Source organism: Mixophyes fleayi, chromosome 6, assembly GCF_038048845.1.
Source record: "Mixophyes fleayi isolate aMixFle1 chromosome 6, aMixFle1.hap1, whole genome shotgun sequence".
NCBI lineage: Eukaryota > Metazoa > Chordata > Amphibia > Anura > Limnodynastidae > Mixophyes > Mixophyes fleayi.
The window spans coordinates 174,110,146-174,123,289 of record NC_134407.1 but is presented as its reverse complement, the minus strand read 5'-3'; the positions used below and the strand labels follow the sequence as shown (position 1 = coordinate 174,123,289).

The 13,144-nt window shown below is 39.8% G+C and overlaps 1 protein-coding gene across 1 annotated transcript in view; it reads right to left on the bottom strand.

The window, feature by feature from the left end:
* The window catches only part of ADAM11 (ADAM metallopeptidase domain 11), a 52,482-nt gene that overhangs the window by 22,793 nt on the left and 16,545 nt on the right, over positions 1-13,144 (bottom strand). The window contains exons 6-11 of the mRNA XM_075177326.1: positions 10,532-10,592; positions 9,818-9,872; positions 8,201-8,256; positions 6,482-6,556; positions 3,835-3,906; positions 334-500 (exon numbers count right to left, since the gene is read on the bottom strand). Of these exons, the coding sequence (XP_075033427.1) occupies positions 334-500; positions 3,835-3,906; positions 6,482-6,556; positions 8,201-8,256; positions 9,818-9,872; positions 10,532-10,592 (486 nt within the window). The remainder of the gene's footprint in view (positions 1-333; positions 501-3,834; positions 3,907-6,481; positions 6,557-8,200; positions 8,257-9,817; positions 9,873-10,531; positions 10,593-13,144) is intronic.

The following is a 13,144-nucleotide window of genomic DNA, read 5'->3' as shown; positions in this document are numbered from 1 at the left end:
TAGTGCTTTTAAATGGTTATTATTAAATGTTTAGAATTTGAGGGACAAGATCAGAGATCTTTTAGGTCTCAGCATAGTTGTAGTGTAGTCTGAGCTAGGGCTATGGTTTGGCTGGGATCAGAACTTGGGTCTAGGGTTAAAACTTGTTGTAGCTTCAGATTTAGGGCATGGGCTAATGTTACATTGTACAACTGACAGCATTTAGATTAGACAGCTGAGGCTAGTTTTTATTTTATTTTTAATTATAACTAAGTAATGGGAGATATGGATCTGATGACAGTGACTTCTCCAAAGGATTATATAATAAGGTGCAGCTAACCCCATATGACTCACGAGAAGAGGTGAGTGGCATCGCTATGCTCTGGTATCTCGGTGCTCCGGTACTTCATGAAATCACCCAGTACTTGCAGAGGGTCCTCGCTCACTGCTATCTTGTCTCCAGACGTCCAGGTTTCCATGGCGACCAGGACAATCCTGGTGTTTAGCTGTTCCCTAAAAATCTAAGAGGAGAAGCCAGGAATAAACCAGGGTGTGCAGGGGAAATCATGGGGCGGACAGAGATACGATTAGGGAATCTGTGGAGGTATAAGGGCAGGAGAGATATTCAGGATACTGAAAATACCAAGCGATAAAAAGCCAGCTCAGAAAGTCTAATAACTATGGAACATAATATCAAAAGAACAGTACATATATTGTACGTCATAAGACTTCACATTTATCTTCATTACTTATTTATATTAGTGACTTGTTTGTTTCATTCCTGTCCAGGAAACAAAAAGTCATCAGTGACTGCAGCTTCAAACATCCTACACTACTTAGCTAAACCGGACAAAGACCACCTAGTCCTAAGACATTTTGCCTGTATGCACCTTCTTACATATTCTGTTTTCATATAAATAACCCATCAGTAAATGGTTCTGTCAGTCGGCACTTTTTATACAATTGTCAGTACAAAGTATTAGTACGTTGTAGTATGTCTACCCTGTTTCTGGTATGTTCAATGACAAGTTATAATAGGGATGTTAGGAATAAAATGCTTTCCTCATTCAACACTAATCATGGTGTGAAGGGCTTTTTTTGTATTATAATGTATTTATTATTATGCGTTGCAGTTGACATATCATATGATAGAGAGGGCAGGGTTAAAACAAACACCTCTGAAGGACCTTTTGGGGGCTAGAACAAAAGAAAACAGGGCCACACTTATTATTCAGGCTTTTCACATCTGTGGTACAACACACACTATTGGACAGGAGATCCAGATGAACCACTTTAGCATAGTGTTAAACTGGGGAAGCTTCTAAAACTAGGAAACTAATTCTGGTTAGTGTATGGTGTTACCAAGATGGGACATCTCTATGTTAAAGGCTGTTGAAATATTTTTCCCAAGTACAGGCAGAATTTAGTACTCCCAAAACGGCATTTTACAGATATCTTCAACTCAGAAATTTACTGGAGGCTCAGTTTCAGAACAGTAAACCTATGAAACACAGAGCGTATGACCTGACGAACTGGGCAGCACAGTGGCCAAGTGGTTAGCCCTTCTGTCTCAGAGCACTGGGGTCATGAGTTCGATTTCCGACCATGACTCATCTGTGTGGAGTTTGTATGTTTTCTCCCATGTTTGCGTGGGTTTCCTGAGTTCTCTGTACAACGCTGCAGAATTAGTGGCGCTATATAAATAACTAATGGGGATGATGATACAAATGCAGATAATCTCCCATTGCTCTGTGTAAAATAGGAAGAGGACATAGGATCTGTTACAGATGCAGGGGCACACAAAAGGGGGGGTTTCTGGGTCTCCAGAAACCCCTCCCCTCTGCTAATGTAGTGCCCCACATAGCGGCACTGTACTAAATAGCAGCCGCGGAGCTGTCAAAGAAGCGTCCGCCGCGGACACTTCTTTGACAGCGCTGCGGCTGCTGTATAGTACAGTGCTGCCGAAACGGAGCTACTGCGCTTTTTTTTTTTGGGGGGGTGGGGTGGAAACCCCCCCTAATTATCCTGCGTGTGCCCCTGAGATGGGGAATGGGTTTCAAGTTTGAGATTAGACCGCGAATATCTGCTTTGCAAAAAATATCAGCAAATCCAGTTATATGTTATGTATAGAGTGTGTCTAACTCCTGTAAGAATGATGAATTGCTCTAAGTGTGGTGGGAGTGTGGCTATATTTTGGCATCTTCTATGGGAATGCCCAATAGTGAATAAGTTTTGTATGATGTGACTTGTTTTATTGGCAAGACTGGTGTTTCGGTCCCGTTGTTTGATCCTTGAATGGCTCCATTTAGTAGGTCTTTTGAAAAAAGAAAACAGATTTTCAATATGTGTTGAATTTGTTACAGATGGCTATACCAAAGTTTCATAAACTTGGAGGGCTGGTAAATGAAACAATAGGTCATGAGTGTAAATGAAAATATATACAGATATGGTCTAGGGGCCTGATTCATTAAGGATCTTAACTTCAGAAACTTCTAATTTCAGTCTCCTGGACAAAACCATGTTACAATGCAAAGGGTGCAAAACAGTCAGTATTTAACTTATGTGCAAAACAGAAAACTAGTTTGCACCCCTTGCATTGTAACATGGTTTTGATACCTCTTCATTTAAGATCCTTAATGAATCAGGCCCTAGGTGATTGAACTAGATATGCTACTGATGATATTTAGAGTGTTTTGTTTGTATGAATTAAAATCAATAAATAATTAAAGAAAAAACTAATTTCAAAATTTAATTATGTACTTTGATTCCTGGCCCTGTGATTCTGGCAGAGCCTGTGTAAAGTACATGTATTTGGTATGCCTATACTTGGGAGAACAAGCCCATAAAGGTTTACTGATTAATGTAACTAAAGGACAGCTCTACTGGTTTCAAAACCAGCAAAAAAACTCTCCCCAGGGTAAACTATAAAATAAAGTTATTTCTGGTAAAATTTAGTCTGGTCACTGGCTGCTTCCAGTCCCCAGTGTGTGACATCACTCACTGTCCAAGCAGCCTGCAGAGCAAGCCGAGGAGCCCTAAATCTCCCAAAACTAAGAGCTTCCCTCCTCACTCTGCAGGATGTCTCCATCTGATGGACATTAGCCCCTCAAACAGAGCACACGTAAGTACAGTGGTCTGGGGTGTCATAATGTGTCTGAGGAGGGGGTGTCATAATGTGACTGCGGAGGGGTTTCATAAAGTGTCAGGTGTCTGGGGGTCATTTCTCCTTGCACCTCTATAGGGGGGGAGGGGGGGGGGGGTAAGCAGAGGTTACTTCCATAATTGCCAGAAAAGTGTGCAGCATGATGTACACGCGCCACGTCAACGGCAATTGAATCTCCTGCATTATGTTACATTATGAATAAATTAGTTTGGCATTTAAAATTATATGTAATTTTCTCTCATCTTAATGAATTTATATGTTTAAGGGTTTTTGAGTGCCTCTTAATTTTTATTGTGTATTTAGCTTTGTATCATTTCTTTTATACACTTACAATTGTGTTTCATTGTGGAGGTTGTCTGGACCCTTTTTAGAGGGTTTACCTTGGACATCTGCACTTGTTCTCGGTGTTTTGGTGGTTGTTGCTGCCGTTACGGGTGTCACGGTCGTCCCGATTTCCGTGGATGGAGTCTTTTGTTTTGTTGGTTCTGCCGTGGCAGAACCAACAAAACAATTGTGTTTAATTATCTAACCATTTCCAAACATATAGATATATGTGATTATTGACCCAAATTCAAATATGGTGAAAATGGGAAAACTGTGTGATACATCATGTGAGGGTCCAACTGGAAGAGCAATAATGACAATAACAGCACAACACAATATGTTGTAACATAGGCAGGGGCTGTACTTACGGTATCAGCTAAATTCACCACTGATTTGGCAAAACTACTTGTAAGACCCACAGACTGCCGCACTTGATCAAACTAAGGAGGACAATACAATGGTAACATTTAGAATACATGTAATTAGTCTGAGAATAAGCTATACTGGGATATGATTATAGACGAAAACACTGGAGGCTTGGTTCAGAGTAAGACATACACCTGTTTCCTTAGAGTAGCATTAAATTTTTCGCACAGTGCATGCTCAGATAGTTAACGTACACAACTGCGGCCATTCAGAGCTGCGACTTTTTCAGACTGCGAACTAGCAAATGACTGTAATTAGAGGTTTGCAAATGATTTGCAGGTGCTTATTGAGATGTTAGTAGGCGCTCAGACATAGATTAGAATTGCCGAGCACGTTGTAGTAAAGAGAAAAATGTATTTCTTTTATTTTTATGCAGCCATGGCAGAAAATTCTTCCTGCTGTAATAGCCAGGTTAGTCAAGTTAAAATGATGCTTCATAGCAATTACATTTTTAACATATAAAATAAAGAGTTTTTTCTGTACATGTCTGCAAATTGGGCGAAAGTGTCTGAGAGGTGTGTCTTTGTGGACGGATGCATCTGCTACTGACTGAGATCTGAGCGCATCTTTATTTCTCAATAGAGCGTACAAACACATAACTAGAGTGCGACGTTTTCAAGTTACGCTTTTCCACTCTGAATCGGGCCCTGGCTCTCTAAGCAGAGTTTGGCTGGTTACCCACTGGTGATCAAACAGTGAGTCTGATTTGTGTTTTGGTTTTTTTAACAACTTTATTTAATCCAAGAGCAATTCATGCAAATACATTGTAAAATAAAAGCCTTTATGCATCCGTACCCATTTGCATTCATACTTGCATTTGTGTAGCAGCAAGTCTTTTTGTGGATGCTGTTTATTCCAATTTAGTTTGTCTAAAGCATAAAACATGTCACAGCACTTAAAAAGGTCCATTGATCTTTTTTACACTAAACGGGGGAGAGGGATCAGCTCTGCTCATTATTTAGGTGTTACTGCCAGATGGATTATTTCAAATGGCTTGTAGTGGAGGTCTCATAATGATTATTCCAGGAATACCAAGTATATACAAAACTGTTGGGGGTGAAAAAAAGCTTTGACTATGTCGATATGGGATTGTTGTTTGGGATGGGTTTGGTTTAAAGGGAATAAAGAAGAGACGGTGGGAATTGATTAGGTCATGAATTTTCACCCAAAAGAGGGACAATTTTAGGACAGGTTTACCATATGTGAGACAGGGTGCCTCTGTCAACAGGATCTTATAGTGGCCTTTTATCTTTGTTGCCAAATCATTTAATTGGATTTGTGCGATACATGTAGAAGCTCTACTGAAATGAAAAGAACCTAGAAATTAATGGGCCATAGATATCAGTGGAGCTACATAACAACAGAGATTAAATGAATCATTAATTAATTACAAAATGTGTGATCAAAGCAAGATATCCTGCTAGAATATCACACTGCTTGTGATTCGCTGAGTAGTAAAGTGGTCCTGGTCAATTAATCCTTCTTTCTTTCTGCGCCGTGGCTCCAAGAGAAGGCGTTCACATCTATTTTTATTCTACAGGAGATCTTCTCTTTATATTAAGATGACACTTTGTTAATTAAAATGACCTTATCTGTGAGGAGTTTGTATGTTCTCCCCGTGTTTGCGTGGGTTTCCTCCGGGTGCTCCGGTTTCCTCCCACACTCCAAAAACATACTGGTAGGTTAATTGGCTGCTAACAAATTGACCCTAGTCTGTGTGTCTGTCTGTGTCTGTCTATGTCTGTCTGTCTGGGAATTTAGACTGTAAGCCCCAATGGGGCAGGGACTGATGTGAGTGAGTTCTCTGTACAGCGCTGCGGAATTAGTGGCGCTATATAGATAAATGATGATGATGATGATGATGATATATGTCCACCCAAACTGGTCTGGAACACACAATGTAAGGGGGACCACACACTGCAGATCTGCTGTAGTGTGACCGGCTCAGCCTTTCTAGCCTGGTCCTGGTTTCTGTAGGGGAACCCAGTTTTAATGGGAACTAGCCTAGGAGTTGGTGCTGGTTATGAACTTTTGGGTGGGATTTATTTAAGTCATAACGGAGTTCCTCCCATTTACTTTCAATTGCCCATTCATTCCAATGCTTTTTTCTGCATACTAGAAACATTGAAATTAATGGGAAACGCTCTGTGCTTCTTGCGACTGGGCAAATTTACTGTAATAACCTACTACATGTGAACCACATGTCTAATGCAACACCAGTGGGTCACCGACCTAAGTAACGCCATAACAGGAACTTAGAAAAACTCAGCTGAAGGACTATTAATTTGTATCCATATCTTAATATTTTCATTACAAAAATACAAAGTGAAAATAAAAATAGATTTGGCATTTCCTATCAGAAATTGCTGTTACTGTACCATAATAAGCTCTTGTAAACTAGATCTAACAGCAGGAATGCTCTGTAATGAGGTTATGTGCCACAGTTATAAATATTTGTCTTTATGCTCATGTATTATACATATATGTACATGCATCCTATGTAAAGAAATTCTAAATACAGCATAAATAGGCACACACATATGTTTTGTGTATATACATTGTTTATGCTTTGTAAGCTGTGACACTTACCAGACGCCAATCATTTATCACCATAAGCTCAATGTATTTGATTTCAGACAAAGCAGAGTTCACAATCCGACGGACCTAGAGGCAATAAGACACACAAATACAGCTAAGAGCTTTCTTCACTCCAACCAGTTAATGTGTGTTCTGCACACTCCGGTGGTTAAGTGAGCTGATATATAGGTATCAGACTTAACACTTAAAAAAACACAAGAAAGAACACATGATTGTGGGGTTTTCCCTTTTCACAGTTTAAATGTAGGAAGTAGACTACATATCCTGAAGAGCCTGCGATCTATGATTCAGTTCAAACCTGACAATGACTTGACAGGTCGTAATCTGAGAACTAACTACTGCTAGAGCCTGAAGATGACAGGAGCTTCAGGGCAGGTAGGTGCTATGTACAGTCTCTTGAGGAGAGTATATAAAAAGCATTCTTGGTAGGATACCAGTTAAATTTATTTTATTTTATTTTTTTATTTCACTTCTAAATAAATTTCCACAAAAGGCTTTAAGAGGGGCTCCATTCCACTAAAAGGAAATTCATACAATTTTTAATCCATGTCCCCCAACCTAATAATGATCATTTACAAATAGTTATTAACTTTCCTGCTGTCTTCCTGCAGAACTAGTAATCTGCTTGTGAGCTGAAGATTTGCACTGACATGCAGCGTGAGTTTTAAAAGATCGTAGTTGGCGCTCAGACATCTGATTCACTACAATACAACTTTGGCAGTCAGCTACAGGTGTTGCTAGTTTAGTGCTGCTGCACTGTGCAAAGCAGTTATCCTGTAGTACTAGAATTAGATGCATTCATAAGAGAACAGAGAAATGAATAACAATGTTTGCATATGATTATCATAAATGGAGGAATACCAATAAAATTGTTTCTTTAGAAAAACTAATTATAGTTAGAAGCATGTACAGTCTGGGTAGATACTGATGTGATTTGTGGGAAGTTCTAGTACTGTAGGGCTGGACATTGTAGCCTTTTATTGGTACACAAAATCTATTTACTTTAGGTGTCTCACTGTCAGTCTTGTCCTAAATTACGGCACAATAGGTCATCCGAGGGTCCGATGCTGAAGGAGAAGCCGACCTCAGCAGATACCACAGTTATAATCCAATGCAAGAGATAGTGTGACCCCACTCTGAGATCACTGAGCTAAATTAGTTAGATAAAAATGTGACCAGTTCAACCTACAGAAAAAAAACCCCATTATTTCAAAGGAGTGGGGTGTGTTCGAAGAAACCTCAACTGTTTGTGGTCACCTTTTGGGTGAGATCTATGAAACACAATTAGCCACAATACAACCAATTTGGTAATGTATCTCACAGCCTAGACTTAGTTCTTGATAGTTTGTACTAACCTGCCGTCACTTCAAGCCTACCACACTTGTGGTGACATCTACAACCGGTTAGTACTACAGATATCCCATGGTGGTGGTCTGCGGTTAGACTACAGTAAATGTAACTGAAAATGTCTACTCTATTTCGCCAATTCAGGACTTAGAACCAAAGGACAGAAGGCATGATTACACCTGTATCTAAAATTAAATAATTAAATGAAGAAAGTATTGCTCCATAAAAATATACATCATTTGTAGCATAGCACCCCCTAAAGACTTTGCGAAAGTATTACACCCAATTTAATTTGCTACAGATTTTTTTTCCTTTTCACATAATATAAGTAACACAATGAACAAACAAATCTGTTATACTGACCTGTCTTTTCCTGCGTATTTTTGAGCTTCGGGGAATTTCTCGGAGGTGTACACAGTCTGAGGAAAATTGTAAATGAATAAATACTATGATAACACAAGTATCATGTTGTAAGGTATAATACACACTATAAGGAAACCTTATACAATATGTAACTACCAGCAATTCATGTAATACAGCAACAGCTGCAGAGTTTTCTACCCTTGCTGTACAGTAAGGCCCCTCGCCAGTGTTCTATAGTATGTGTACACTGTGAGGGCTATTTATGAAGTGCAAAAGTGCAGCAACCAATCAGCAATTAGTTCTGACCAGTCTAGTGCAAGTTAGACAATGAGAGCAAATATCTGGGTGCCATAGGTGGCTCAGGCTAAATGTTTTCCTTAGTACCCTCATTGTAGGATCGCCAAAATAAGGGTGGTCACATTTGTCATTTACAATACAATCATCAGTGGAAGCACTATTCATGGGAATGCAGTCTATAAATTCACTCGTAACTAATGACATTACAGAGGCAATTCCTGATAATATTCACAAGGTTCTAATTTCCTGCAGAGTCATGAAAATCCCCCACAATGTATGTCTGCGCTTTGTGTAAGTGACAGGTGAACTTTACATTGAGGCAGCAGGATTTGATGGGTGGCAATATAGGAAATTAATATTAAAAATACCAATGTAAACTACTGCCTGGCTTACATTAGTGGTTTATACCCTGCTGCTAGTTCTAATGATAAAGTACCAATCTTTGACTTTTCTAGCATACTACTACTAGAAATGTTCCCTGAATCTCAAAGCAATTATCCGCTTTGTGCCATCAACTACTGAAAATGGTTATAAACAAAACTAACTGTAGTGATCTACCCCCTAAGTCAGAGAATGTGTATGATATACTAGTAGACATAACTGTATCATTGAATGTTGTTGTACTTATAGGGCCTGAATCATCACAAATTTATCGGATGTTCATTTACAAGTAGCGGCTTTCACAACATAATGTACTAAGCGCATGACAGCAAGTATAGTGCTGAACACTTATAATGCTGCTTTTCTGTGAATTGTATTATCTTGCCTATGTTTTAATGTCAGAACAGTTCTGCTAACTAGAAAACATAATTGTTGCTCCCTGATTCTGCTGATTTGTTATGTAGATGTGTGTCCAACATAATAGTCATGGAAGATCATAAATAGGAAAAAAAAAATGTAGATGCACAGCACAAAAGCCATTTGCTTTGTGATATCATGGACCCAGTTTTGCTGCCATAGCTGCCTGTAAGCCCAGACTCGCATTGTCAGTGACAGTGGTGTGGTTTCTGGTCCCATAATCATTACGCAAGGCATCAAAAGAGCCGTTACGCGTGTGCCCTGTGTGTTGACCTCTCTCGACCTCTCTCGCCCTGGTTGGAGTTTTTAGTTCTTAATGGTTACATAACATTACATACAACATTTTCAAATATTTTCTATGGACTCTTGGCTTCTCAGCCAGTATCTAACCACGTGACACACAATACTTGAATCTTAGAGCACTACAATCCCCATCTAACAAAAACAGACAATCTAATAATTCTGTTGTTGAATAAAAGAACAAATCATTATGGGTAATAGCTCAGTTCCACATGTGTGTACCTGGTTCTATGCAATTTCTGGTCCGCTGGATCACATGTGGCCATGGGTGAGACTTCTGCAAAGTAAAATAGTTAACATTAAATACAAATGGACGTACATATTCTGGTAGCCAGCACATCTCCAATCCCACTCCAAAGCCCTGGCCCAGCACCCACCAATGTTTAAGAAGAAGAGACCCAGGGGTTTGCCTGGGGACAGGAAACACCATGAGAATTTAACCATGAATATAAGGAGCCACTACAAGTGGGGGAGAGGGGGCATATTTATTCTGATAATTGATTCCTAGAAGGTGTGGGGCTGACTGGTGTTTAGTTTCTGTTGTCCACCAGCAGACCTGGTGAGCATCGCTGTCTTGTAGCTGGGGAAGCAGGCTGTTGCTCCATCTACTAACCTGTCGTCATCTCATTCCCTCGGGAGATACTCTCCGGGTTCTTGGTAAATTGGTGCGCCCACAGGAGTGTGGAGACTGATACCCAGACCCCCACCATGCTGGTGGAGGGTTGGCCAAGCAGCCGGGAACAGCAAGATACCAAGACTCCCTGGACCTTCTGTTGACAGACTCTTTTGCCCGTGGAACTGTTGCATTACTAAGATGGGTGGGGAACCTTGCTGGGAATCCTATTGACAGTGGTGTTCCGCTGACTTATTGCTTAAAGGGTGCAGTTTTATATGCTGTTGTTTTACTGTAAGAAAAGTAAAGCTAGATATATTTACCTTAGTTATCTGCTCCTGGGGGTATATTGTATAAGTGTATGATCCATCTGAAAATGCCCCACTGTAAGTATACACAAATTTGTTACACAAGTAGCTAAGAAATCAACTGATATATTTCAGTTACATACAAGAAAAATTAAAATTTAAAAAAACCATAACTCTTCCTAATCCAGTTCATCAGGAGCCTCACATCACTACACTGTGCTGTTGGGGTACTCATCACCTTCCACTATCTAACTCTGTAACTTCCCCCTTACCTCCATTTCTCTTATCACATCAAGCAACCCTGTTTTTTAACTGCCACGCGGAGGCACTGAAAGGGGGATGGGGCAGGTACAAATTAGCAGGGCCCAGACCCCGCACAGTCTGGTAAACAATTTTTTATTAAATGATTTCAAAAATAATAATAAAAAAAATATTCCCCAGTGGCTGGTGAGTGCACATCCACATTTTTTTTTTTTGGGGGGGGGGGGGGGGGGGGGAGGGGGGAGAGGGTGATAAGGGGTGACAGCTGTCAGTAGCTCCCAGTCCCCAGACAGTGTGTGACATCACACACTGTCCCAGCAAAAAGGAGGAGGAGCTTCAGCTCTGCCTACACACTTAGTTCAGGTTCAGCTTAGGTAAGTATGCTCGGCTGGGGGTGGGGGGAGTATGCGGTGTCTGGGAGAGGGATATGCTGTGTCTGGGGGAGGGATATGATGTGTCTGGGGGGAGTATGATGTGTCTGGGGGGGGGAGTTTTGTAAAGCGCTATATAAATAAATGATGATGATGTTGATGAGTATGATGTGCCTTGGGGAGGGTATGATGTGTCGGAGGTGGTATGATTTGTAGGGGGTGTTTGTTATGTGGTTTTGGGGGTGACGTGATGTGGCTGTGAGGGTGGTGTGATAAATGTTATGTATCATTATAAAGTAAGTAATATATACAACATGCTAAAATGTAAGAGGTGCTCAAAAACCCTTTTATGTATAAATATTTATATATATATATATATATATATATATATATATATATATAAATTATGGAAGGTGTGTACATCTTATATATGTATATAAGTATATATACACATATATTTTATAATTTTTTTGTATTGTGAGACATGGGAGATTCAATTAGATGTGAGGTGTCTCAGGAACACAAAACACTTCGCAGCGGAGATTCCTACTGTAAGTGCCGGCAGTGTGCGCAGTAAATCTCCCCCATGTTACTTTAAGAATAAATTAGTTCGGAATTTAAAATTTTATGTAATTTTTTTCTTATTATTGAATTTATGTTTAAGGGTTTTTGAGCGCCTCTTAATTCTTATTGTGTATTTATCTTTGTATGGGGTTGCAGAGCCCCTAGAGGCAGCCACTTCTCTTATACAGCTACAGTTGTGTTTCTTTATCTGACCATTTCCAAACATATAGATATCCATGATTATTTTTATCACACATATTTTGTTTGTTATATAATTATATACTGCGAGATCTGTGCTGTGTACTGTGTTCACGAATTATTTCCATATGTCATGTACTATGTGTGAAGGGGGGCCCAGAAAGTTGCTGTGTCGGGGCCCCAAATTCCTCTTGGCGGCCCTGCTGTCACCCACATACTCAGCAAACTCCTGAAATACTCTGCAGCCGTGGACTTTCTGATTGTCTAATTTGGCTACAGGTTGTTCTGTCACAGCTCACTTTAAAACCTGGGACACATGAACATACAAGATGAAGGCTGCTAACAAAAACGTTCTCGGACATTATATGGGCATTACATGACTCCGTCCACCTGTCCGTTATATTGAGTATAGGTATCTCCTGTCAAAGTAAATTTTACTGAAACTAACAGAAATACATACGAATTCACATATAATACTAATATATACAGAACCAATGTATTATAAAGGCCTGTAGTATTACTCAGGACCTGTACTTTTAAGAAGATGAACTTTATCCTAGTTTTAGCAGAAAAACAAGTTATGCAATATTACTAATGAGACACAGATGTATATCTTAGGGTCCAACTGTTGTGCAAGATGGAGTCAACAGGATGGGAACCAAGGTTAGTTTGGCTAAAATAAGGTTAGAATGACCTTTAAAACAAAGCCCATGTCCAAAGAAATGTCCTCCTTGTAAGTGGAAGTTATGATGTATTGTCTGTCTTATCGGACGCCAGGAGGTTTGGTTTTGGCGAGTGACAATTGATGACATGTAATGTTTTTGGCACAAGTTACCATTTTACCCTATAAAGATACGAGCTCTAAGTTTATCTAAGCAGAATTGGCTATCATATTGTCTTTGATATACACTGAACGTACCTGCTCCGTTCAGTTCATTATATTTCATTATTAATCAATAAAAAACCTATTATTGGAAGAAAACTTGTTCATCCATTTATTACCTATTAGAAGATTACTTACACACTCCACTAGACACTGAGGTTGAGCTCCTCCACTGTAGCTCTCCAGTAATCCCCCACCTCCCGTCCCCCCTGGTTCCCAGCAGCATGGCTCTTGGGGGCGGAGGGGATTCGGACAGCAATGCGATAACATGGACTTATCCTAAATTGCAATTGCATAGAAAGCTATTGTTTTTTTTAAGTATAGATATAAAGCAGACAATGAGTGAATACA